Source organism: Tamandua tetradactyla, chromosome 13, assembly GCF_023851605.1.
Source record: "Tamandua tetradactyla isolate mTamTet1 chromosome 13, mTamTet1.pri, whole genome shotgun sequence".
Classification (NCBI taxonomy): domain Eukaryota; kingdom Metazoa; phylum Chordata; class Mammalia; order Pilosa; family Myrmecophagidae; genus Tamandua; species Tamandua tetradactyla.
The window spans coordinates 89,972,948-90,000,277 of record NC_135339.1 but is presented as its reverse complement, the minus strand read 5'-3'; the positions used below and the strand labels follow the sequence as shown (position 1 = coordinate 90,000,277).

Below are 27,330 nucleotides of genomic sequence, written 5' to 3'. Positions count from 1 at the left end.
TGCTTGATGCCTGCTTCAGTGGAATTTTATCTGGTTTCTTTTCATTTAGTTTTTGGTGTTTTGGGGCTAGTCTGGGTTTGAAAAAATGGTCCCTGGAAGGAGCATCCTTGTTTAGCATCGCTAAAGAAATTCTAATTCTCTCAACTGCTCTAGATTATGTAGTTAATACTTTTTCCATTTTTAATAAGGACATCATGAGTTATAATCTAATGACTTGATGAAGTTTTTTAAAGTATAAAATTAGGGTTGTGTAGCAGGTCCCCATCCATTCATCATCAATCTGCCCACACATCCACACACTCACTCACCCACCTGTCCATCCATCTGCCCATCCACACTCATCCATCCATCCCACCCATCCATCTAACCATCTATACTCATCCATCCATCCTGTCCACCCATCTGCCCACCCATACTCATCCATCCATCCCGTCCACCCACCTGCCCATCCATACTTACCCATCCACACATCCCTCCATTGATCATCTACTTGCACATTTGATGTTTTTCCATCCATTCATCCGCCCATCCACCCACCAACCCAAATATCCAGTTGTTTATTAAGTCGACTCTGTATGACTACCTGTTTTGGCACCGGGCTAGGGGAGGGCATGAATATACCACACAAACAAAAATATATACCCAGTGGTTACCGGGAGCTGAAAGCTGTCCTGCCAGATCTGTGCTCAGGAGTGACACTCTCCAGGAGAATTAGGCAGAAGACACTAATAGGAGGTGTCAATGTGAACTGATGGAGAGAAAAGTCATGATCTGGTCCCTACACTCATGCTAAGATAAATAGGGGTATGTCTCATCCTACTGCTTAGCTGCTCTACAGAAATTTCTTCTTACTGATGTGGCTCTCCACCAGATCTGAGTCCAGTGGGCATGACTAAGGAATTGCAGATCTGTTACATGCTGGTAGCTGCTAGCCTAATGATTGGTGCTTATGATGTTTGGTGATAGCCTGCTGTCACATCTTGTTAAATCTGTATTCAGCAGGGAAGAATCTACCATCAAAGTGCTTGCTAAATGCTTTTGTTTATGCCATTGCTTTTAGTCAATATCCATAAAATCCCAAGTTACAGGTTTAGTAAAATTTGTCACAGAAAAATAAAATTTTAAGCAATCTAGAATTTAGAATGACAGAATTGTAAAGCGCACAGTAACTTTTATTACCTTAAGAAGTTTTGCATGGAGGAGCAAGGTATAAGCTGCTTCAGTGTAGTTGTCACACTCTTTGTGCAGGTCACACAGCTTGTACAAATACCTGCGATGAAAAAAGAGAGGTGCTCTAAAAATGTCACAAAAGAATTTGTGTTAAAGATTACAAGAGCTAAATTCTTCCCTCAATAGTAAATCATATCAATACTTTCTTTTTTATAGTATTCATAATTCATGCTGCCTTGAAAACTTTTGGTGCAGAGCGTATGAAGAAAAATGAACAATAGTAATAAACAATAATATTTATTCAGGACAAAAATGAAGATGATACAAGAAGGTAGGATTTCATTTCAAGGTTTGTCAGTACATCTCATCTTTTCCAGATTTTCCCTCAAACTTCTGAAATGAAACCGAACAAAGTTTGATTGTAATCTCCTACATTACTATTGAATCAGAATGCAAAAAAAAAAAAAAAAAATCCATAAAAATAAAATCCTATAAGAGTAAAGAGCTCCAATGATGGCAGTAAATGGACGAAAAGACTTTTTCCGTCTTGGAGAAATAGTGATCCAACTTTTTAACCTAAATCAACTTACATCTTGGATGAAAGAAGCCAACTCATTGTTTTCCCACAAAATTCATTGGTATTTTATTTTTTAAAGTAGAAATTAAAAAAATTAAAATTTGGAAATTAAAAATTAGAAAATTGGGCGGGCCACAGTGGCTCAGCAGGCAGAGTTCTCACTTGCCCTGCCAGAGACCCAGGTTTGATTCCTGGTGCCTGCCCATGTAAAAGAAAAAAATTAGAAAATCACTTTTGATACAAAAAATATATCATTAAATACTAATGCCTGTGGGTTAGATCCTTTCCCTAGTCTTCTAAAAATTCAAGAATTCTCGCCAAATTGTTGACACTGAACTTTGGGTGTGACTAAGAAAGAGAGGGGCTCAATCACAACCAACTAGTAAGTAGGGCAAGTAAGGGAGCAAAATCCAGCAGACACTTTGGATGGATTGTGAATATATCTCAATGAAACTGCTGAAAAGAAAAAAAAAATCCACAGGCAGTACAAATCATTTTTCTTCTTGCATGGGAGAAAGGCATAGAAAACACGGGATGTGATATCAAAGTAGGAGTAGACAGAAAAATTGTATATTGCCTGTTTCTAGTAAAGTTTTTAAAACTGAATTTCTCATTTGATTGCATGCATTACTGTGAAATATTAAAATTGGTGGTGTTATCTTTTTTGAAGAGGGCCGCGTGAGTTAGTGAAGAGGTGCAGATTCCCTGTGAATTAATCATGAATGTTTAGGTTTCTGAGCTGGCTAACTGTGTCCCCACAAAACTGCATCTGTCTGGGATGAGAGCAGATCTGGGAGCTCCACTAAACTCAATCTGTAGGCATCACAATTTTCTACAAAATAAATCCCTGTGGTTATAAAATATTTCTTAGCATGAATTTGACGAACAGCAATTTTAATAAACATGTAGATGTAATAGACAAGCAAGATGCAAACATACCTGATATACATTTCTTCTCTTTCAATTTCTTTGTAGAAATTCTGAAAAATCAAATGACAAAACTGTTTTAGAAACCTGCTGCCCCAAAAGCATCCCAAGCACATGACAGATTCATGCTTATTCAACTTACATCAACACAGCCAAAGGACTCAGTCGTTTGGGGTTAAGACCATAAATTCATATAAGATACAAAACCATTTACACTGATATTTACTCTTTTCTTCTATTCTGATAGGAACATTTCCTACATTTTGAACATTATGATGATTAAAATCTACTTCTGACATTCAATAATCACCCACGAAATAGTCACTTTATGAAATAAGGTACCGTCCACAGACATGGTATCTTTAACCATTGTAATCTTATCTGTGGTGTCTTTTTTCACAAAAAGGATGGGGAGGAGATCTCTAATTTGGAAATAAATGTCATAGATATGATTTAAAGCACACCAGGTCAGCCTTTGTAGGGGCCACTCTTAAAAGAAGGCAATATGAGATTCTAGACCTGAATCGTTCAATGTGGGAGCCACTAGTCACTATATTTAAATGCAAGTAAAATCAATCAAAATTAAATAAAATTAAATATACACTTCCTCCAGGGTGCTTGTCACATGTGTCCAGTGTTACTGTGTTGGGAGAGGGTGCACAGAGAACATTTCGACCATGGCAGAAAGTTCTACTGTTCTGGACGGGCAGAACTTCCAAACTGCTGCAGTCACAGAAAGAAAACTGGTCACCATGTTCAAAAGCATCTTGTACATAAACACTGAAGAAGAAAGTTCAGAGATTACGGCGACTCGGTTATTTCTTCATACGACTGCATGCTGTCTTCCGGCTGAGCATAAACACTTCTATCAAAGTTAAATTTTAGGCAGTGTGCAAGGGTAGTTCACTGGTGGAATTCTAGTCTGCCATGTGGGAGACCCAGGTTTGATTCTTGGTCCATGCACTTTCCAAAAAAAACCAAATAAGCAAAAAACAAAACAAAGAAAAATTCAACAAATGATGCTCCAATAACGGGATACTCACATGGAAAAATAATGAAACGTGACCCTGCCATACAGCACACCAAAAAAAAATTAAATTTTTTAAATGTGACTCTCTCTATCACACCAAAAAGGAGGCACCAGAAAGGTAGAGAAGCCTCCTAACAAGGCTCAACATATGGGGACATCATAGCTACTTTCAGTGGGAAATGTAGCATCTGAAACCCATGTTGGAACTCCAGACTGTAGCCTGAGATAACCAGCGAATATGACCATTACAAATAAGACAACTATCCAGTGAGAGGAAATGGGGTAGTTAATTTCATTAAGAAAAAAAGGCATTGCTTCTAAGATTGAGCTCTCTTAAAAGAAATGATTGATTAGTACGGAGTGGTAGGAGGGGGCTCGTTTAGAACAATATCACATGATCTTGGCGTTTTCTTGCATCTGAGATTTTAATGTCTTCTGGTTCACAGGACTTGGGCCTGGAGATGAGGATATTTTCAGTTGACAACTCAGAGCCATGAAAAAGGATAATCAGCATGAAGGGCAGAAAATGAGCCTTTCCTTTCCAAATTTATATTGCCAGCATTCACAAATCAGGTTTCATACCATCCCTCACTGTACCAATATTAAAGAAAATGTTATAAGATGCATTGCAGTTTTACAGAAAAATCAGGCGGAAAATATGAAGTTTTCTATACCTCTCCCCCAACAGTTGGCCCTTATTATTAACAACACATTGCATTAGGGTGGTATCTTTGTTACAAATGAAGGAAAAGTATTATTATAATCATACTAACCACAGTCCATAGTTTACATTGGGGTTCACTGCTTGTGTAGTACAATCTCAGGTTTTCATTTTTTTAAAACTTTTATTCTAGTAACGTATAGACCATCTAAAATTTTCCCTTTAAACTACATTCAAATGTAAAATTTGGTGACGTTAATGACACTCACAAAATTGTGCCACCATCATCACTATTCGCTTCCAAAACTTTTCCATCAGCACAGCCTGAAACTCTGTACCAATTAAGCATTAGTGGCCCATTCCCTATTCCCACCCCAGCCCCTGGTAACTTGTATTCTAGTTTCCGACTATAAATTTGCTCATTCTTATTGTTTCATATCAGTGAGATAAGACGATATTTGTCCTGTGTCTGGCTTATTTCACCCGACATGATGTCTTCAAGGTTTATCCGCGTTGCTGCATGCATCAGAGCTTCATTTCCCTTTTACAGCTGAATGACATTCGATTGTGTGTATATCCTACATTTTGTTTATTCACTCATCAGTGAATGGACGTTTGGGTTGTTTCCAGCTTTATTGACAATTGTGAATAATGCCACTATAAAAATCAGTGGGCAAATTATCTGTTCGAGTTGGTGTTTTCAATTCTTCGGGACATAAACCTAGAAGTGGGATTACCGGGTCATTTCTGAGGAACTGCCAAACTGTTTCCCACAGCTGTTGCGCCATTTTACATACATTTCTACAGTGATTTAGTGTTCCTATTTCTCCACATCCTCCTCAACACTTATTTTCTATTGTTTCGATAGTAGCCATCCTGGTGGGTGTGAAATGATATCTCATGGTTTTGATTGACATTCTCATAATGTCTAATGACATTGAGCATCTTTTCATGTAATCATTGGCCATCTGTATGTCTTTGGAGAAATGTCTATTCAAGTCTTTCGCCCATTTTTAAAGTGAATTGTTTGTCTTATTACGGTTGAGTTATAGGATCTCTTTATATATTCTGGATATTTAACCCTTATGGACATGGGTTTCTAATGTCTTAATCTCTACTTATTGTTGAAAGCCAGTCTTGCTCGACATAAATTCTTGGTTGGTGGCTGTTTTCTAAAGGCAGATTAAATTTTCCATCCCACTGCCTTCTTACCCCATGGTTTCTGATGAGAAATCGGCAGTTATTCTTATCGGGGGTCCCTTGCACATAAGACACTGCTTTTCTTTTACAGCTTTCAGGAATCTTTCCCTGCTCTTGGCATTTGATACTAATGTGTTTGGATATGGTTGGCTATTATGTGTTTGGATATGGTTCTCTTTGTATTTGGGATTTGATGGGCTTCTGGAATATATATATATATGAAGGTCTTTTGTTAAATTTGGGAAGTTTTCTGCCATTATTTCTTTCAATATTACTTCTGACCCTTTCTGTCTTTTTTCTCCTTCTGGGCCTCCCATAATACATATATTATATGCCTGACAGTATTCCACAGGTCTCTTAGGTTCTGTTCACTTTTTCATTCTTTTTACTTTCTGCTCCTCAGCCAGAATCATTTCAATTATCATATCTTTGAGTTCACTGATTTTCTTTCTTGTGTCAGCTCCAATCTGCTATGGAAACTCTCTAGAGAGTTGTCTTTGCAATTATTGTGGTCTTAAACTCCAGTATTCTGTTTGATTCTCTTTTCTAAAAATGTGTTTTACTATGAAATATAACATTTATACAAAAGAGCACTAAATTTTAAAGAACATTTTAACAAGTAGCTATAGGACAGATTTCAAAGTTTGGTGGATTACAGTTCTACAATTTCATTTTTCCTTCTAGCTGCTCCAAGACACTGGAGACTAAAAGAATTATCAATATAATGATTTAGTAGTCATACTCATTTTTAAATCCTATCTACTATGTTATAACGCATCTTCTTCCTTTGATTCTTCTCCTAGTCTTTAGGAATATTTGGGCTTTGTCCATTCTGACTTTTTCATGTTGGAAAGGGGTATTGATAATATGGGATTGGGAGTTGAAATTAGTTGATGTGTTTGAAGAGGCTGGCCCCTCTGAGTTTCAGGACTTATCTGGCCTAAGAACCATTTGGAGGTTATAGGTTTCTATAAAGTAAACTTACTGTATGAATCTTTTGTAGAATCTCAGAGAGAACCCTAGGTGTTCTTTAGGGTTAACATGTTTGATTCCTTTTTATAATTTCTGTATCCTTATTGAGATTCTCATACTTGTTAGTATGAGTTCCTAATTAGTGCCTTGTTTCCCTGATGTTCTTTAATTATTTCTCTATATTTTCCTTTATCTCCTTGACCATATTGAGGATCATTTTCTTAAAGTCTTTGTTTGCTATGTCCAGTGTCTGGTCTTTGCCATTGATGGTTTCTGAATTTTTATCTCATTTCTTTGGATGGGCCATTATTTTCTATTTCCTTATTTGTCTTTTAATCTTTTGTTGCACACTGTTCATTTTAATATCTTCATGAGTTAACCTGAGATTCAATCCTTGATCTATCTGTTTCTTAAGTTTGTATCCAGCTACTAATTTGACAGAGGTTTCCTTGAGTGCCAAGAGAAATCCAAATATCACTCCTTATGTAACATGCAGAAGAAAAAATATTTTTCTTTTCAAAATATTTATATTTTGAAGGAAAAGAAAACTTGCTATAGAAAATGTTTATCATTAGCCAAAACTGGCTGCACAGACATAGAACAGTGGGGCTAAGCATGTTCATGCACTTTGTGCTTAAAAGTTCCTCATGGCAAGACACCAATTAAGTACTGATGCTAAAATGGAGGAAAAGTGTAACTAAACCCTTTCATTCATCTTTTAATCCAAATATCTTCAGTGATTTTCCAGAGAATGAACAAGTTTGTCATACTCCCTCTGGTACAAATGATGGATTGGGAAACCACATGAAAATGATTAGAGGGAAGATAATTTTATGGACTTGTTTAGAATAGATCTGGAAAACGCTCTTTATTACACCTTTCCCATAAGAGGAGGAGGAAATAAGCCAAGAAAGCTGCAGCCTCTCATGGAATACTCTATGGTTGACTGACATAGGCTTTTGAACTTTTTGGTTCACATTCTGGCTTACTGCGAAGATTAAAGAGTTAGCTTTTCACTCACCAACACATTGACAGTACAGCTCATGCGATTTTCTTTGTTCTCATCATGCATAATGGTTCTATAATCCAAAAGTCTTTCCATCAGGCGCACTACCAGTTTTACAAAAGTTTCACCTGTTTTGGCAAGGTATTTATGTTTCCTGCAGTGCTCCAAGAGGCTGAAAAATAATTATACATACCTTGTTAATCACACTCCGAAACAGCTCGACTGAGGTGCAATTTAAAATATTTTCCATTATTAACGCATTTTAATTATTTCTGGGCTACAAAGTTCATTGTCATCTAATTACAGTCTCTCTGTCTATACTCTGACATAAATCCCACTGTTAATCAACACTTACATTTTATCAAACAGCACTTTATACTGTTCATCTCCTCTGCCTCCTTCCACTTCATGATCGAGCTTGGTGATGATCTCATTTTCAAACTATAATTAAACAGAGGAAGTGTAAATAATCAGTATGGCGGATATTTCATTTTATGACTTGAATGTCAATAGTACATAAATTGGTGCAAGATCATCATCAGATGGCGAACCACTGCCTTTGAAGCCTGATTTCATTTAAGAGTTGCCATCCTCAAACCCCTGGAGATTTCTCATCATTCCCTGCCACAGGGGAACCTTTCATTTCCCTTCCCTGGTTAATGGAGCCTAAACACACATATTCTAATAGCAGAAGCAAGTACCCGAGAAAGACAAGGAAACCTTAGGAAACGAAATCAAGGAGCAACAAACATGAAAAATGTCACAAACTTCATCTCTAAGAACAAGCAACATCTAAAATAGCTCAATGGTTCATGGAGAAGAACAGATGGCTTTTCACTTGCCAACGAAGAGTTCTCTGCATGCTGAAAACATCTACAGAGCCACTTCACTGCCATTCCTTGATGAGTCCTACTAAAATATCTCATTCTAGTTGAGAACATATTATAAAAAATTAAGGAGGGCTGTGTCTCCAAAGCCGATCAGCAGACACCTCCAGTTCTCCACACAGGACTTTCTTCCCTCTTACCGAGGTTCTGGCGAGCTGTGGTAGAGCATCAGGGTGGGAAAGGGCTCTCAGAACTGACTCTCTTAGACTTATGCTTTTAGAAAAACTCTACATTATATAGAAGGTGCGAGCCCCGGAATGTTTCCACAGGGTTTATGAACCAGTGGCTGATCTAGGTTGAAATAACTACCTTGACAGTGACAGACATGCTTTTACCATCATCACTGCCTGGTCCTCCACTTTCAGAGAACCCAAAGCCCCCTCAGCACTGGGATTCCAACCAAACCACAATGCATGCAGTAGGGAACCCCAGCGTACGATGAGACCTGTGCTAGGCTGGAAGCAGGGGCTGTCAGCATGCTAGTTACCACAGAGATGCTGACCTCTCCGCCCTGAATCAAAAGAATGTGGGCAAAGGAGGAATAAAGGAAATGAGAGCTGCATTCAGGATTCGGAAAGCAAGCACAGCAAGGGCTGTAAGCAAGGGGCTCCAGGACCCTTTTAAAGTGCCCACTCTCCTGGCAACACTCCCCAAGTTTCCCACTGCCATTAAGATACCATTAGAATTTAAGCTATATGAGCACAAGGATTGTCTTTTTACCCCTTGTCACTGCTGTATTCCCAATGCCTGGAACGGCACTTGGCAGTGGAGCACTAATAGAATGGAGGTGCTGTGTGCACATAAATTACTGGATAGAGTTTGTGTTAGAGTGGATGGAGATAGAAAGGGCTTAATAGGTCAGCAAAGGAGGAGGACAGCAGATTGCTAAGACACAACCTGCTCCTTAGGTCATGCCAAATGGGAATACAGTTCATCTGCAGTGCACAAACAGGTACTGAAGGCTACTGTAGCAAGGATGCAGGGGTATGTGTTGCTCTCAGGGACCCCTGTGAGGCAAAAGGTCTGGTTGGATCCAGGGGGAGGCTCAAAGTGGGGCACAGGGTCCATCAGTCTTCGATCAGGACACATGGCCTGAAGCCACAATTTAATCATGCTACACATGAAACATAGGCTTAAAACAAGCCTGGAGAGTAGTATTGATTCTTGCTTGACATCAAGGAGGCAGCAACATCACAACAACCCAGACCTTAGTGAATTCCTTCAATTCTATTCTTGATCTTCTCCACCGTCTCCTCCTTCAAATAAACACCCTCTTTTTGATTCTGTTTGGCATAAAAAGGTCAGAGATTTCAGGAGCATAGAAAAAGAAATGATTCTCCTGAACAAAAAAGTACGACTCACTTTTATTTCCACCTAAGGTCTCAAGAAAATGACATTTGCTGTTAAATATTAACCTTTTGATACCAACCCAACAGTACACTGCCCTTTAAGGGAAGAATTCTGCAAAAGGCAGATCTTGTTGGAACTATAAGGGAGATAACCTGTTACTAGTCCAAAAGTTGGCATTGCAACACAGCCCCACCTCCAAGGTGGCGCCATGATGGGAAGTCCAGAGACAAGGTATGTGATAAGTGCTAATGCTTCAGAACAAATAAAATGAGATGCACTGTAAGACTAAAGTAATTAAAGCGCATTATTCATTTCCACACATATAATAAGTACCTACAATAAGAAAGGCATGGAAAATGCTGAAAACATGCCCTGTAGCATCGCTCATCACTTGTCAATCTGAGTATATTTGAACTTGGAGTCTACTTCATGAAAATGGCATACCTCTTCAGCCTCCACATAAAGCTAAGCTGTCATAAGTATGGGCAGTAAGAGGGAAAGCTCCATTTCTTGAAGTATGCTGTTTATCAAATTTTGACTGATGAATTTAATGTTTTCTAAAAAGAGTAGATGAACGATAAGGAAAGCAGAAGAACACAGTTGATTCTAATTTTACTAACCTCCAGTTTAAACTAAGTAATTTGCCCAAACACCTGGCAACCCTATTCTGTTTAGCAGCAAGGATCCAATATCAGAGATCTGCAGTTAGCCTCTAATTCCAGGATCTTTGTTCAGTTTTACAGAATACACTAGAATCAATTTGCTAGTGTGCTGTGAACTTTTATCATAATCAGAATTAAACGACCCTGTCTAAATAAATTGGAGAAAGTACATTTGCTGATAGGGAAGAGTTCATTTCATAAAATTCATGTTTATTATCTTACTTGTAAATGCACAGTGTGGTAATTTGCAACAGGGTTTTCTATGGTTAGGATAAATTAGTAAGGGTTTACTGTTTTGTTCCAAAGGTGCCAGAGACTCACTCATGTGATAAGCAAGTTTTCCCTCTTTTTCTGAATCACCAATATTGTTACACAAATGACCACAGGGTGTCCAACTTAAAATATTGAGCAGACCATTTCTAAGCATCTGATACCAGTAGCCCTCCAAGAATCTGAAACATACGAGTCCACTTAGGAATATAAAGCCCTTAGGGAGGCTGCTGTTCAACTGACCATAGAGAAGCAGGGGGATGGGCTCTCAGGGACATTTAACTTAGAGAGGAACCTTTGCTTTGCAACCCATTGCCACAGTTGACCATGAGTTATTGCTCCCACTCAGCAGATCATGCAGCGATGGGTCCCTAATAGTAGACATTCCAAAAGCCAATGATACTTGTTTTAGAATGCATAATTTTTAATTTGGGTCAGATTTACCGCTCCTGCTACAAGGTGTTTTATAAATGTGTAAAACCACACTTGCATTTTCCAGGCATCCAGGAATCTGGGGTTATGTTAGAGCCCAGTAGGGAACTGGCCAGGACTGAAAAGTCTGCACAAATAATTCACCACCTTGATAATGTATTTTAAGGTTACCAAGAACGGGGTGAAACCTGAAATCTGTGAACACGGTCTGCTAAGTATGTTAGCAAATTCTGACCCTTTTACCAGTAAACTTGAGCAAACTGCTGCTCTGTGCCCTGCAGTGCTCTCCTTTCTCTTTTTCCAAGAAGCAATTGCTCACCAAATGATGGTGGGAGGACCAAGGCTGTGGCCAGCACCTGGTTTTAGGGGGCTGCAAGGATGCATCCAACCCTCTGCCTTCTGCACCTACACACGGAGCCTACCTGCTCCCACAGGAATGCCGCACAACCCCTTTCTTTCCAAGGAGGGGTGGGTGGGAGAAAGCCACGGACCTCATCTTGTGGGAAACATGGCCCCAAAGAAAAAATCCAGCAAGACTGGGCAGAGAGAAGCTGGGTATTCAAACCCGAGGTGCTCCGTGCTCACACGTTACCATCCTAAAAGCTACCGATTTCCCCTCAATCTATCACTCAGCTTTAAATCCCGGAGACACTAATATTTGTATGTATATTGCATTTCTCTTGCCTAACCACTCTGTAAACTTAATTACACCCTTAATTAATCTCTGGCACTCCATCCCACATTTCAAACCTCCACATCTCCCTCTGTCCATCAAGTGGGCAGCTCGTGACCTTGAAGCCCAGAGACCCAAAAGCTCCACGACTGGGGCAGCCTGGCCAAGGGACTGCCTGCTGCCTGGCTGCCACTCCCAAGGGCACCTGCAGACAGGGGCATCCGGTCCCAGGACTCCGTGATGTAGACGGAGAGTGACTCTGAGGCTGCATGTCTTTATAGTGGCTTGGGGTACAGGCCCTCAGAGTGAGCCCTGTCTGCAAGGGGAGTACAGGAGCTGGGTGTCTCTTTACTGGGGGGCTTTGAAGAACAGAATTAAATGTAATCAGAACCCCTGGTTCTATGTTCTGTCAGTCTTCTTTTGGATCTGGGATTCAAGGAAATAAAGGTCTAAAAGGTTCAATGCTTATACCATATCTGCCCTTAAAATATCCAAACAAATAATACTAAGTGTTTTTTGAAAATTGAAAGCAAAGAACCAAAAAAAAAAAAAAAATCCCAATGAACTGAAGGGTAAAGAAGACAGAATCAACACCCAACTTATTCACATTCATATTACAGTACAAAATATATTGGCTTTTCCCATCAAATGGCAGAAGCTGCCCAGACTGCCAGCATCCACTTGGGTTATTCAATTATTTACTTTAAGTTCCCGGCACGGGCAGCAGGAGGAGATTATTCAAACAAAAACTCAGAAAACTGACGACACAAAGATTACTCATGTTCTAATATTGTTACAGCAAAGTGGGAATTTCTGGAAGTTGCGGAGCATTTTATTGACCCTCACAAAGGTGACAGACAATAATTCATTGATTGAAAATATTATTTTTCTGTGGAGCCTTTTCCATTCCATTTTTTATTAATGGTATATAGCCCATATGGTCATTTGCTGCAATTCTTAGCTGTTAGTTCTGTACTTTCCAAAGGCATAACAAATGGGATTCTTTAAAAAGACATCAGGAGAGAATTTAAAGGGATGCTTTTTTTATGAAGCCAAATCCAGCGAGACTCAGACCCAGAGCATTATCCATCTGGGTGCAGGGGCCATGGTGAGAGGGGGGAAGGTTATTTGAAGGCCAGGTGGAGGCTCATCATATATTTTCGTGGCCAGACCTGTCATCATGGTGACAGGAGCCCTGAGATGTTGATGCCCCAAACGTTCTCCATGCTGGCTTGGCAGATCCTGGAATCTTCACAAGGAGAAACTCTCCTCTGAATCAAAGAAAGATTTCCCAAAGTCCCCATTTTAAATGTAAATGTACTACTCTGGAATTGGGGGTGGGGATGAGGTGGGAACAGGGGGCAGTTAATACCACTGCAGGGATGGCCTGAGGAGTTTATAGTTGTTGGGAAATGGAAAGAGAATATGACCTTGGGAATGAAGGGCAGGGGCAAAGCATTAGCAGCGGACAATTAAGGAGAAAGAGTGAGGATCCAGGTCATCAAAGACTGGTAGAAAGAATACGGAAGCAGGAAAAATCAGAATGGCCAAGAGAGCTGGAACATTGGAGGTACCCAGAGACCATATGTAAGGGTTAGAAAAGATGAGTGATGTGTTCTTGTTGAGTGGTGAGCCAGAATGGCTGCACGGACAGGGCATCGAGGGAGCTGGAGGGTGGCTGGGATCCCCTTGGGTCAATGATGGCCTTGCAGGACACGGAAGGACCACTCACGAGGGGTGCAGCTGCAATGGGGGTCAAGCTGAGCTTCTCAGATGTATTCTTGTCTCCCTGCTCCTTGGAGTAGCATTAAGGAGGAAAAAGAAAACCCCCAAAGCAAGCACCATTCCTTACCATTACATATTACAGGGGAGAACTGGAATGAGAAAGAGCCCATCCAGATCACAAAACATAGCATCTTCCTTCCAATGAACCACAGAATTGATATAGCCAAGATCTGAACACCAGTCCACAATGAAGCATATTACATTTTAGGTGGAAAGGATTTCTAGAGAACTCAAGGCCACTTTATTCATATGTGGACTATTTGTTTTCATATGCTTCTATCTAGTTCAAACTCCTCTATATTAGACGTGATTAATTCTACTCCTTGGTCTCAGGTATTTGCACAACCTGGCCCTTCAAAGGTGACTTTCTTTTAGCATTAGAGAATTTTAGTTGGAAGCATTTGTAGAGCTTTCATCCCCTGTGATACTTGCCCAGTGCAAAATATGACATGCTGACTTACAGCTCTGACTGCAGTCCTGGAAGGAGTGCCCCAGGTCACAAGGAGGACATGGCATGTGGACGGATAACTATGTGCCACACATCCTACCTCTAAGGCAGCTGATTCAATATAAGGACCTGGTAATGCCAAGGACAAGGACACATCTGTGCTGAAAAGAGTTTCACACCCTATCTTGAAAAAGTGGAGGCAAGAAAGAAATAGGCTCTTGGGAAAATGTATGTGAATGACATTGCAATGAAATGCCCTCCACTGTGGTTGAAGAACACAGAGCAGAAACTCTGGGGAACTTTAGAAAAGCCAATTTATAATACATGCTTTTGAAATTCCAAGGGTTTGACATAGTTTTAATCTCGAGAAAAATGGCACATGCCTTTCTTTTAAATCCAAATCCTCTACTCTACCTTGATGAATCTAATGCAGTGTAGACATAATACATATTTCACCAATAATAGTGTATTAATACCCCACTCCAAAGGACATAGCTAACTTAAAAGAAACACTTAAGAAATAAGTGCTTTAAATACTTACGTTTGGTAAAGACAAAAATCCTGAAGTCTTCCCCTCACTCCATTAGGTTTCCACATCTGCTCTAAAAGCAGAGTCAATTTAAGCCGTGTTAACGTGACTAATAAGGTTAGATAATTGGATCTGTGGTGGATTAGTTAAACGAGAGTCAACCATCCCCATCCTAGATGCTCCCTGGAATGGAGAGCAGGCGCGGACGCTGTGCCCTGGGTGCTACACACACAACCATTCAGCAAAGACTTATCCACACTGATAAAAGGACTAGGGGCACGGTGTGTGCTTCAGGAAGAGCAGGATGACAGAGCAGGGGGTGAACGAAGAGCAGAGAGAAGTTAGAGAAGAACATACAGCAAGTCAGGAGACAAATGCTTAGGCCTCAGGGATGCCTTGGCTAGAGCAATAAGGACTGAGGGACACAGGTGGACACTGGAGACACTACACGGGAGAAGACTTGGCAATGAGCCGCCATGGAGCTCAAGAGAGCAAGTGAACCTACCAGTGCAACCTGCGTTCATTAAATCAAGGGACCTGGGGGCCGGAAGAACTGAGGATGATGGAGAGGTAGTAGGTTTGGGAAGGGCGATAATAAGCTTTGGGGTGCTCATCTGAAAATCCCCAAGCAGTGGCATTCTCTCTGGTAGACTGAGGTATGCCAAAAGGAAAAAAAAAAATCCCGAAAAACAGGGATTCCAAGAGAAAAGAAAATTGATCTTCTCCCAATTCACAGAAACACATTAATATAGCAGACAAGTAACAGATTAATACAGCAGAGATATTTCTACAAGTTTTCATTTATCTGCCTTCATTTTAAAAACCTTGGGGGTATCCCACCCTTGTCTACAAAAGGACAGTCAAAGTTCAACACAAACGAACAAATAGGCAATGATTATTAACCCCCCCCAAACAAGCAGCTTCCCATGCTTAAACTGGCCAAGGGTTTTTATTGTGGACCTGTGTCTTCCTGTTTCTGTTTTTCTTTACACACAAACAAGCAAGTCATTGTTTATGCTAGTGTACTTGCTGGCAGCTTACAAAATGGAAATAATTATGTGTAGGTCCTCCAGAGTATTCCTCAAACAGTGTGGAGAGGGGACAATTACTACTGGGTGGAGAGTAAGCCACTGGCGGGGAGGAGAAGATTCAGAATGGAGGCAAAATTGGCCCTGGAGCTCATCAGTTTTGGGTCATTTTGCAGCAAACCTGTGGCCCCTGTGAAGACTGGAGAAAGGGAGGCATTTCCTCATAACATCTGAAGATATTTAAAACTATAGCAAGGCAGAAAATGAAACGAATAGAATGGGAGGACAAAGGGAAGCAATTCACAGACCAAACTCTCATGCACGTCCCAGTCCAGCTGCCCTTGTACTTATTTGGACCCAAAGACTGTGTAAAAGGATGACAAATGGCTTAATGTTTTAAAGGCTTTTAACCTTAGTTTTTGAAGCAAGTGATGTTTATCTATGCAGATACATTTCCCCCCTTTGCCTGATTGTTTAGTTTGGTAGCTGTCCTTTCCAAAGTCCTTCTTTTGAGTTGGATCCATATAAAAGTTAAAGCTCAGATGTATTTTTCATCTAGGGAAAAATTAATTATACTTCCTAGTTTGGGTGCGCTAGCAATGGCATTGCCCCCATGCCTGAAGACCAGTGGCAGTGGAAATGGGTCGACTTCCACGGCAATAATATAAAACAATTTGGCAATAATGTCAAAAGTTACAAAAAATATTTTATATCAATACTGGTACTTTTGAGAATGTACACAGGGAAAACTTTCAAAAGGAATGTTCACAGCACATTTATCCATAGATGTTGTGGTCAACTGAATTCCATCCCCAAAAAGATACATACGATTCCTCATCCCCAGTCCTGTGGGTATGAACTCACTGGTAATGAGGATCTTCAAAGAGCCTATTTAGATGGCAGGAGTCCTTGTATGTAAAGAAAATGTGGACAGGGAAGCTGAAGCACAGGAGGAGATAGATATGATGGGGGCAGAGACAAAGTGCCAGCAAGCTATGCCAGAATGTACAGACTTCAGATAAGGCATGGCTTGCCGATACCTTGATTTTGGGGTTTTAGCCTCCAAAACTATGAGACGATAAATTCATGCTATTTAAACCATCAACCATGGGTTTGCAGCCCTGGCAGACTAAGACAGTAATAAGTACCTGCAAACAACTTAATAGTCAACTAACAACCACATAAACATTTAGCTCTGACTAAATTCAAGCCACCTAGATTAATGTAGTTTAGGGTCCTCTTCTCAAAATTCCTCCAAGATCTATGTAGATTGCTTAGAGTATTCATTTACTTGAATTACTATAATATTTCAACAGAGGTAGCGTTCAACTTAGAGGCCCCTATGCTTCAAATTCTCTTCCTGCCCCTTGCAAAACATCAGGGCCAAACCATTAATGCACGAAGAACAGAGCTGGTATGTGTGGGGAGTTTGGTGAAGGTGGGTGTATGTATGTGAGTATGTGTGTGTGTCTATCCACCCACAAATATGTAAACACCATACTTATTTTTATGGAATCCAGGGAAGGAGATATTGTCACTTATCAAATATAACTTATTCAGATGCCCTCTTTCATATTATTACAGGCCATATTTAGCACTTTACATATATTTGCTTTGAGGAGTTCTCATCATTCCATTGCACAGATAAAATACCAAGAACACATTTAAACGAATAAAAGCAAAAGACATCAAACTTTAAAATAAAATCACTCTGCAATAAGCAGCCAAGCTGAGAGAGTAAAATAACATTTGACTAAATTTTATATAAGTACACATACCAAGGAAGGAAAAGAAAAGAGTCTTTTGGGCAGGGTTTTAAACAAAAGTAAATCCAGAAAAAAATAAGTAAGTAAAAGTTAAAAATTAAGAACAATCCCTTCTAAAGATGCATGCAAAGGAAGATTAGCTTCTTCAATAAGGAAAGAACAAGGTTTTTTCTCTTGTAAGCTGTAGGAAATTATCTGTTCCATGTTCAATATATTTAACTCAAGAGCAATCTAGGGGTCTCGCCCCAGCTTCCAGTCTCGTCTCCCCAGGTCACCTGCGACACATGTGCATTCTCACCATTTGGAAGCTGCGGGTTGAATGGAATTCGCATTGCATCATGTCGAAGAAGATGGGGATGGTGGCTTTGCGCAGCTCTGTCTCAGGAATTAAGGTCATTTCTAATATTGGTCCGACCATTTCTGGAATGAACTTTATCTTGTGTTGACCTTGGAACAAAGAAATGCATTATTCAGGATGAAAAAAGGATTCCAAGTGGACTTAAGTGGACAAAGATAAGCCAACACAGACCATCATGACCTTGAGCACTAGGTCTTGGGAATGTGCATCCATTTCTCTTCTCTGGGCAAATGACTTTGACTCTGTTTTCAGCTGTTACTAGAATGGACTGTACTTCAAATGTTATAAGTAAAGCTATTAAAAATCTACCCCATATATATATATATAACTGATATAAGGCCCATAGTCTTAACTTATTTGTGGTAGAAAATTAATGCCATTACATTAGATTGAGTAGCTAATGCTGTGGCATTTTGGAAATAGTAGAGCCAGGAGCCAAGAGATTTATAACCTCTATGGAACATGCGAGTACAGGAGTCAGTAACATGAGGGGATTAAAGTGGATGATTTCTTGGTTCCATTTCTTTTATTTATTGCTAAAATAACATACAAACATAAACATTCCATGCATGGTGTACAATCAGTGGCTCACAATACCATCACATAGTTGTGCATTCATCACTATGATAATTTTTTAGAACACTCGCATCACTCCAGACAAAGAAATAAAAAGAAAAACTCATACATACCATATATCCCTTATCCCTCCCTCTCATTGACCACTAGTATTTCCATCTACCCAATTTATTTTAACCTTTGTTCCCCCTATTATTTGTTTATTTATCCATCTGTCCATATTCTAGATAAAGGAAGCATCAGACACAAGGTTTTCACACTCATAGTCACATTGTAAAAGCTATATCATTATACACAATCATCTTTAAGAAACAAGGCTACTGGAACACAGCTCTACATTTTTAGGTACTTCCCTTTAGCCATGTCAATACACCATAAACTAGAAGGGATATCTATATAATATATAAGAATAACCTCCAGGATAACCTCTTAACTGTTTGAAATCTCTCAGCCACAGAAACTTGACGTTTTCTCATTTTTCTCTCCCCATTTTTGGTCAAGAACGTTTTCTCAGTCCCTTGATGCTGGGTCCCAGCTCATCCTAGGATTTCTGTCCTACATTGCCAGGGAGATTTACACTTCCGGGAGTCATGTCATTCAAGGAGGGGGAAGGCAATGGGTTCATTTGCCCTGTTGGCTGAGAGATCTTGGGTCCTTTAATCTTAGACATCTTGCAAGGAGTTTACTATTTGGCACCCCTGTAAGTAATGCAGATTGATTTCCCTATCATTCCAAATGATTGCAATTAAGGCATGTCAAAGCAAAGGCATCAGAATGTGAAAATGAAGCATAGGAACAATTCTATCTCCTTTGACTATTGTTTGATTGGAAAATCCTTACTTAAATCACTACTTTATTAATCTTGTCTCTTCACGTGCCCTTTCTGATATCTAAAGAATTCAGGAAAATCTTTCCCAAAGCTATTTTTTTTTACAATGAGCAGCTATTGAAACCTTTAAAATTTTTTTTATATTGAATTCTTTTAAACCAGGAAATAACACAATCATATTTGTGTTTCAGAGAGAGGGTACATTATTGATGCTTCATTATTAAAAAAAACTTTTTTTTATTGTATAGTATAACATATATACAAAGCAAAGAAATACGAAAACAATCGTTTTCAAAGCACTCTTCAACAAGTAGTTACAGGACAGATCTCAGAGTTTGTCATGGGCTACCACACAATCCACTCATATGTATCATTTTAGCTGCTCCAGAATATAGGAGGCTAGATGGCTTAAATATTTTTTATCATCACAACTGATTTTTTTCTTTCGTTTTTTGTTGAAAATAACATATAACAAAAAAGCTATAAATTTCAAAACACAACACCAGAATTAGTTGTAGAATATATTTCAGAGTTTGGCATGGGTTACAGTTTCACAATTTTAGGTTTTTACTTCTAGCTGCTCTAAGATACTGGAGAATAAAAGAGGTAACAATTAATGATCCAGCATTCATATTCTGGATCATGATTCATATTTGTTAAATCCTATCTTTTATGTGTAACTCCCCCCTCACCTCTGATCTTTCCATCCCTCTCTTTAGGGGTGTTTCAGCTATGGCAATTCTAAGTTTTTGATATTGGAAGGGTCTACACTACTACATGGTAGGCAGATGGAATATATTGGATGTTCTGGAGAGGTTGGGCTGGGTTTCAGGACTTATCTGGAGATTGCAGATTTCTGGAAAGTTACTCTAGTGCATGGAACCCTCATGGAATCTTATATATTGCCCTAGGTGTTCTTTAGAATGGGCTGGAATGGTCCTGGTTGGGGGTTGGCAGGTTATAATAGAATAGCAAGGTCCAACTGAAGCCTGCATAAGAGCAACCTCCAGAGTAGCCGCTCTGCTCTATTTGAATGCTCTCTGCCACTGATTAATTACACTTCTTTTCCCCCTTTCAGTCAGGATGTAATTGTTGATCCCACAGTGCCAGGGCCAGATTCATCCCTGGGAGTCATCTTGCACATCGCCAGGGAGACTTTCATCCCTGGATGTCACATTCCACATAGGGCAGAGGGGAATGATTTCACTTGCGGAGCTGGGCTTAGAGCGAATGAGGCCACATCTGAGCAACAAAAGAGGTTTTCTGTGTACAAGTCCTTTCATTCCTAAGTACTTGATTCTTTTAGTTGCTATTTTGAATGTATTTTTTCCTTAACTGACTCCTCAGCTAGGACATTGCTTACATATAGAAATGTTACTGATTTTTGCACATTAATTTTATATCCTGCCACCTTGCTGAATTTGTTTATTAGCTCAAGTAACTTCGCTGTAGATTTCTCAGGATGTTCCAAGTATACTATCAGATCATCTGCAAATAATGAAAGTTTTACTTCTTCCTTTCCAATCTGGATGCCTTCTATTTCTTTGTTCTGCCTGCCTGCTCTAGCTAGAACTTCTAGCACAATGTTGAATAATAGCGGTGACAGTGGGCATCCTTGTCTTGTTCCTGATCTTACGGGGTAAGTTTTCAGTCTCTCTCCATTGAGTACAATGCTGGTTATTGGTTTTTCATATGTTCCCTTTATCATATTGATGCCTATCTTTTGGAGTGTTTTTATCAGAAAAGGATGCTGAATTTTGTCAAATGTTTTTTCAGCATCAATCGAAACAATCATGTGATTTTCACTTTCTATTTATTAATGTACTGTACTACCTTAATTGATTTTCTTGTGTTGAACCATCCTTGGATTCCTCTATAAACCCCACTTGGTCATGGTGTATAATTCTTTTAATGTGTTGTTGGATTTGATTTGCTAATATTTTACTGAGAATTTTTGCATCTATGCTCATTAGGGAGATTGGCCTATAGTTTTCCTTTCTTATAACATCTTTTACTCGGTTTTGGTATTAAAATGAGATTAGCTTCATAAAATGAGTTAGGTAAGAGTTCCTTTTTCCTCAACGTTTTGGAAAAGTTTGAGCAAGATTGGTGCTAGTTATTTTTGGAATGTTTGATAAAATTCCCCTGTGAAGGGCGGGCCATGGTGGCTCAGCAGGCAGAGTTCTAGCCTGCCATACTGGAATCTCAGGTTCCATTCCCTGTGCCTGCCCATACAAAAAATGAAAATAAAAAAATTCCCTTGTGAAGCCATCTGGCCCTGGGCTTTTCTTTGTAGGAAGATTTCTGATGACTGTTTGAATCTCTTTACTCGCGATTGGTTTGTTGAGATCTTCTATTTATTCCTGAGTCAGTGTAGCTTGTTTGCGTGTCTCCAGGAATTTGTTCATTTCATCTAAGTTGTTTACTTTGTTGGTGTATAGTTGTTCATGGCATCCTCTTATGATTTCTTTTATTTCTTCAGGGTCTGTGGTAATGCACCTCTTCTCATTTCTGATTTTGTTTATTTGCATACTCTTTCTTTTTTTTCTTTGTCAGTCTTGCTAGTGGCCCATCAATTTTATTGATTTTTCTCAAAGCACCAACTTTTGGCTTTATTGACTCTTTCTTTTATTCTTTTGTTCTCCCGGTCATTTATCTCTGCTTTAATCTTTGTCATTTCTCTTCTATTTGCTTTGGGGTGAGTTTGCTGTTCTTTCTCAAGTTCCTCCAGGTGTGCTGTTAAGTCCTTGATTTTTGCTCTGTCTTTTTTTTTTTTTTTTTTTTTTTACATTTTTTTTTATTAATTAAAAAAAGAATTAACAAAACAATTAGAAATCATTCCAATCTACATGTACAATCAGTAATTCTTAATAACATCACATAGTTGCATATTCATCATTTCTTAGTACATTTGCATCAATTTAGAAAAAGAAATAAAAAGACAACAGAATAAGAATTAAAACAATAATAGAAAGAAAAAAAAACAAACAAAACAAAACAAATCAAAAAAAACCAAAAAACCTATACCTCACATGCAGCTTCATTCAGTGTTTTAACATAATTGCATTACAATTGGGTAGTATTGTGCTGTCCATTTCTGAGTTTTTATATCCAGTCCCGTTGTACAGTCTGTATCCCTTCATCTCCAATTATCCCTTCTCTTTTTTTTTTTTTTTTAATTAACGGAAAAAAAGAAATTAACCCAACATTTAGAGATCATACCATTCTACACATGCAATCATTAATTCTTAACATCATCACATAGATGCATGATCATCATTTCTTAGTACATTTGCATTGGTTTAGAAGAACTAGCAACATAACCGAAAAAGATATAGAATGTTAATATAGAGAAAAAAATAAAAGTAATAATAGTAAAATCAAAACAAAACAAAACAAAACAAAACAAAAACCTATAGCTCAGATGCAGCTTCATTCAGTGTTTTAACATGATTACTTTACAATTAGGTATTATTGTGCTGTCCATTTTTGAGTTTTTGTATCTAGTCCTGTTGCACAGTCTGTATCCCTTCAGCTTCAATTACCCATTGTCTTACCCTGTTTCTAACTCCTGCTGAACTCTGTTACCAATGACATATTTCAAGTTTATTCTCGAATGTCCATTCACATCAGTGGGACCATACAGTATTTGTCCTTTAGTTTTTGGCTGGATTCACTCAGCATAATATTCTCTAGGTCCATCCATGTTATTACATGGTTCATAAGTTTATCTTGTCTTAAAGCTGCATAATATTCCATCGTATGTATATACCACAGTTTGTTTAGCCACTCTTCTGTTGATGGAGATTTTGGCTGTTTCCATCTCTTTGCAATTGTAAATAATGCTGCTATAAACATTGGTGTGCAAATGTCCGTTTGTGTCTTTGCCCTTAAGTCCTTTGAGTAGATACCTAGCAATGGTATTGCTGGGTCGTATGGCAATTCTATATTCAGCTTTTTGAGGAACCGCCAAACTGCCTTCCACAGTGGTTGCACCCTTTGACATTCCCACCAACAGTGGATAAGTGTGCCTCTTTCTCCGCATCCTCTCCAGCACTTGTCATTTTCTGTTTTGTTGATAATGGCCATTCTGGTGGGTGTGAGATGATATCTCATTGTGGTTTTGATTTGCATTTCTCTAATGGCCAGGGACATTGAGCATCTCTTCATGTGCCTCTTGGCCATCCGTATTTCCTCTTCTGAGAGGTGTCTGTTCAAGTCTTTTTCCCATTTTGTAATTGGGTTGGCTGTCTTTTTGTTGTTGAGATGAACAATCTCTTTATAAATTCTGGATACTAGACCTTTATCTGATATATCATTTCCAAATATTGTCTCCCATTGTGAAGGCTGTCTTTCTACTTTCTTGATGAAGTTCTTTGATGCACAAAAGTGTTTAATTTTGAGGAGTTCCCATTTATTTATTTCCTTCTTCAGTGCTCTTGCTTTAGGTTTAAGGTCCATAAAACCGCCTCCAGTTGTAAGATCCATAAGGTATCTCCCAACATTTTCCTCTAACTGTTTTATGGTCTTAGACCTAATGTTTAGATCTTTGATCCATTTTGAGTTAACTTTTGTATAGGGTGTGAGAGATGGGTCTTCTTTCATTCTTTTGCATATGGATATCCAGTTCTCTAGGCACCATTTATTGAAGAGACTGCTCTGTCCCAGGTGAGTTGGCTTGACTGCCTTATCAAAGATCAAATGTCCATAGATGAGAGGGTCTATATCTGAGCACTCTATTCAATTCCATTGGTCGATATATCTATCTTTATGCCAATACCATGCTGTTTTGACCACTGTGGCTTCATAATATGCCTTAAAGTCAGGCAGCGCGAGACCTCCAGCTTCGTTTTTTTTCCTCAAGATGTTTTTAGCAATTCGGGGCACCCTGCCCTTCCAGATAAATTTGCTTATTGGTTTTTCTATTTCTGAAAAATAAGTTGTTGGGATTTTGATTGGTATTGCATTGAATCTGTAAATCAATTTAGGTAGGATTGACATCTTAACTATATTTAGTCTTCCAATCCATGAACACGGTATGCCCTTCCATCTATTTAGGTCTTCTGTGATTTCTTTTAGCAGTTTTTTGTAGTTTTCTTTATATAGGTTTTTTGTCTCTTTAGTTAAATTTATTCCTAAGTATTTTATTCTTTTAGTTGCAATTGTAAATGGGATTCGTTTCTTGATTTCCCCCTCAGCTTGTTCATTACTAGTGTATAGAAATGCTACAGATTTTTGAATGTTGATCTTGTAACCTGCTACTTTGCTGTACTCATTTATTAGCTCTAGTAGTTTTGTTGTGGATTTTTCCGGGTTTTCGACGTATAGTATCATATCGTCTGCAAACAGTGATAGTTTTACTTCTTCCTTTCCAATTTTGATGCCTTGTATTTCTTTTTCTTGTCTAATTGCTCTGGCTAGAACCTCCAACACAATGTTGAATAATAGTGGTGATAGTGGACATCCTTGTCTTGTTCCTGATCTTAGGGGGAAAGTTTTCAATTTTTCCCCATTGAGGATGATATTAGCTGTGGGTTTTTCATGTATTCCCTCTATCATTTTAAGGAAGTTCCCTTGTATTCCTATCTTTTGAAGTGTTTTCAACAGGAAAGGATGTTGAATCTTGTCGAATGCCTTCTCTGCATCAATTGAGATGATCATGTGATTTTTCTGCTTTGATTTGTTGATATGGTGTATTACATTAATTGATTTTCTTATGTTGAACCATCCTTGCATACCTGGGATGAATCCTACTTGGTCATGATGTATAATTCTTTGAATGTGTTGTTGGATACGATTTGCTAGAATTTTATTGAGGATTTTTGCATCTGTATTCATTAGAGAGATTGGTCTGTAGTTTTCTTTTTTTGTAATATCTTTGCCTGGTTTTGGTATGAGGGTGATGTTGGCTTCATAGAATGAATTAGGTAGTTTTCCCTCCACTTCGATTTTTTTGAAGAGTTTGAAGAGAATTGGTACTAATTCTTTTTGGAACGTTTGGTAGAATTCACATGTGAAGCCATCTGGTCCTGGACTTTTTTTTTTAGGAAGCTTTTGAATGACTAATTCAATTTCTTTACTTGTGATTGGTTTGTTGAGGTCATCTATGTCTTCTTGAGTCAAAGTTGGTTGTTCATGTCTTTCCAGGAACCCGTCCATTTCCTCTAAATTGTTGTATTTATTAGTGTAAAGTTGTTCATAGTATCCTGTTATTACCTCCTTTATTTCTGTGAGGTCAGTAGTTATGTCTCCTCTTCCATTTCTGATCTTATTTATTTGCATCCTCTCTCTTCTTCTTTTTGTCAATCTTGCTAAGGGCCCATCAATCTTATTGATTTTCTCATAGAACCAACTTCTGGCCTTATTGATTTTCTCTATTGTTTTCATGTTTTCAATTTCATTTATTTGTGCTCTAATCTTTGTTATTTCTTTCCTTTTGCTTGCTTTGGGGTTAGCTTGCTGTTCTTTCTCCAGTTCTTCCAAATGGATAGTTAATTCCTGAATTTTTGCCTTTTCTTCTTTTCTGATATAGGCATTTAGAGCAATAAATTTCCCTCTTGCTCTGTCTTATTTTTTAATATAGGCATTTAGGACAATGAATTTCCCTCTCAGCACAGCCTTTGCCACACCCCATAAGTTCTGATAAGTTGTATTCTCATTTTCATTCATCTCTAGCTAGCTACTGATTTCTCTAGCAACTTTTTCTTTGACCCACTGGTTGTTTAAAAGTGTGTTACTTAATCTCTGTGTATTTGTGAATGTTCATGTTTTTTGGTGGTTATTGAGATCCAGCTTCATCCCATTGTGATCAGAGAAAGTGCTTTGACTAATTTCAATGTTTTTAAATTTATAAAGACCTGTTTTGTGCCCCAGCATACGATCAATCCTGGAGAATGTTCCACAAGTACTAGAGAAGAATGTATATCCTTGTGCTTTGAGGTGCAATGACAAATATATGTCAGGTCTAATTCATTTATCAAGTTATTTAACTTCTCTATTTCCTTGTGGATCTTCTGTCTGGTTGCTGTATCTGTAGAGGAGAGTGGTGTATTGAAGTCTCCTACCATTGTTGTTGAAACATTTATCGCTCTCTTCAGTTTTGCCAATGTCTGTCTCACGTACTTTGGAGCTCCTTGATTGGGAGCATAAACATTTATGATTGTTATATCTTCTTGGTGAACTGATCCTTTAGTTAGTATATAATGTCCTTCTTTGTCTCTTATGATGTCTTTACATTTAAAGTCTATTTTGTTCAATATTAGCACAACTATTCCTGCTTTCTTCTTGCTACAACTTGGGTGGAAAAGCTTTTTCCATCCTTTCACTTTTAATCTGTTTGTATCCTCGTGTCTAAGATGAGCCTGTTGTAAGCAGCATATAGCTGGATTATGTTTCTTAATCCACTCTGCCAATCTGTACCTTTTAATTGGTAAATTTAGTCCATTAACATTCAAAGTTATTACTGAAAAGGCGTTTCTTGATTCCACCATCTTATCTTTTTTATCTGTCAGATCTATATATTCTTTTCTCTCTTTCTCTTTGTATTCTTTAAATTACCCTTAGTGGTGTTCTTCAATTCTGTGCCCTTGTCCAGACTGCCTTCTCCTGTCTTTTTTTTTTTTTTCATCTGGCAGAATGCCTTTTAATATTTCTTGTAGGACCAGTATCTTGTTGACAAATTCTTTCAGGACTTTTTTGCTGTGAAAAATTTAATCTCTCCCTCAGTTTTGAAGGACAATTTGGCTGTGTATAGAATTCTTGGCTGGAAGTCTTTCTCTTTCAGGATCTTGAATTTATATTACCATGCCTTCTTGCTTCCAGGGTGCTAGATGAGTAGTCTGAATTCAGTCTTATTTGGCTTTCCTTGTATGTAGTAGATTTTCTCTTGTCACTTTCTGGATTTTCTGCTTCTCTTCAACATTTGACAGACTGATTAGTATGTGCCTTGGGGAAGGCCTATTTGGATTTATTGTGTTTGGCATTTATTAGGCTTCTTTGTCTTGTATATTTATGTCCTTTATGAGGGTTGGTAATTTTTCCCTCATTGTATCCTCAACTCCTCTTCCTAGTCCATTATCCTCTCTTTTCCTTCTGGGACACCAATGATTCTTATAATTGGGCACTTTGTTTTGTCTATCATTTCCCTGAGATCCAATTCAATTTGTCCCATCTTTTTTGTCATTTGTTATTTTGA

At 38.5% G+C, this 27,330-nt stretch overlaps 1 protein-coding gene across 1 annotated transcript in view; it reads right to left on the bottom strand.

Moving 5' to 3' along the window:
* Window positions 1-27,330, bottom strand: part of DOCK1 (dedicator of cytokinesis 1) — a 564,538-nt gene that overhangs the window by 74,103 nt on the left and 463,105 nt on the right. Inside the window, exons 33-37 of the mRNA XM_077126402.1 lie at window positions 17,672-17,820; window positions 7,899-7,984; window positions 7,559-7,715; window positions 2,687-2,727; window positions 1,180-1,270 (exon numbers count right to left, since the gene is read on the bottom strand). Coding sequence (XP_076982517.1) covers window positions 1,180-1,270; window positions 2,687-2,727; window positions 7,559-7,715; window positions 7,899-7,984; window positions 17,672-17,820 — 524 coding nt within the window. The remainder of the gene's footprint in view (window positions 1-1,179; window positions 1,271-2,686; window positions 2,728-7,558; window positions 7,716-7,898; window positions 7,985-17,671; window positions 17,821-27,330) is intronic.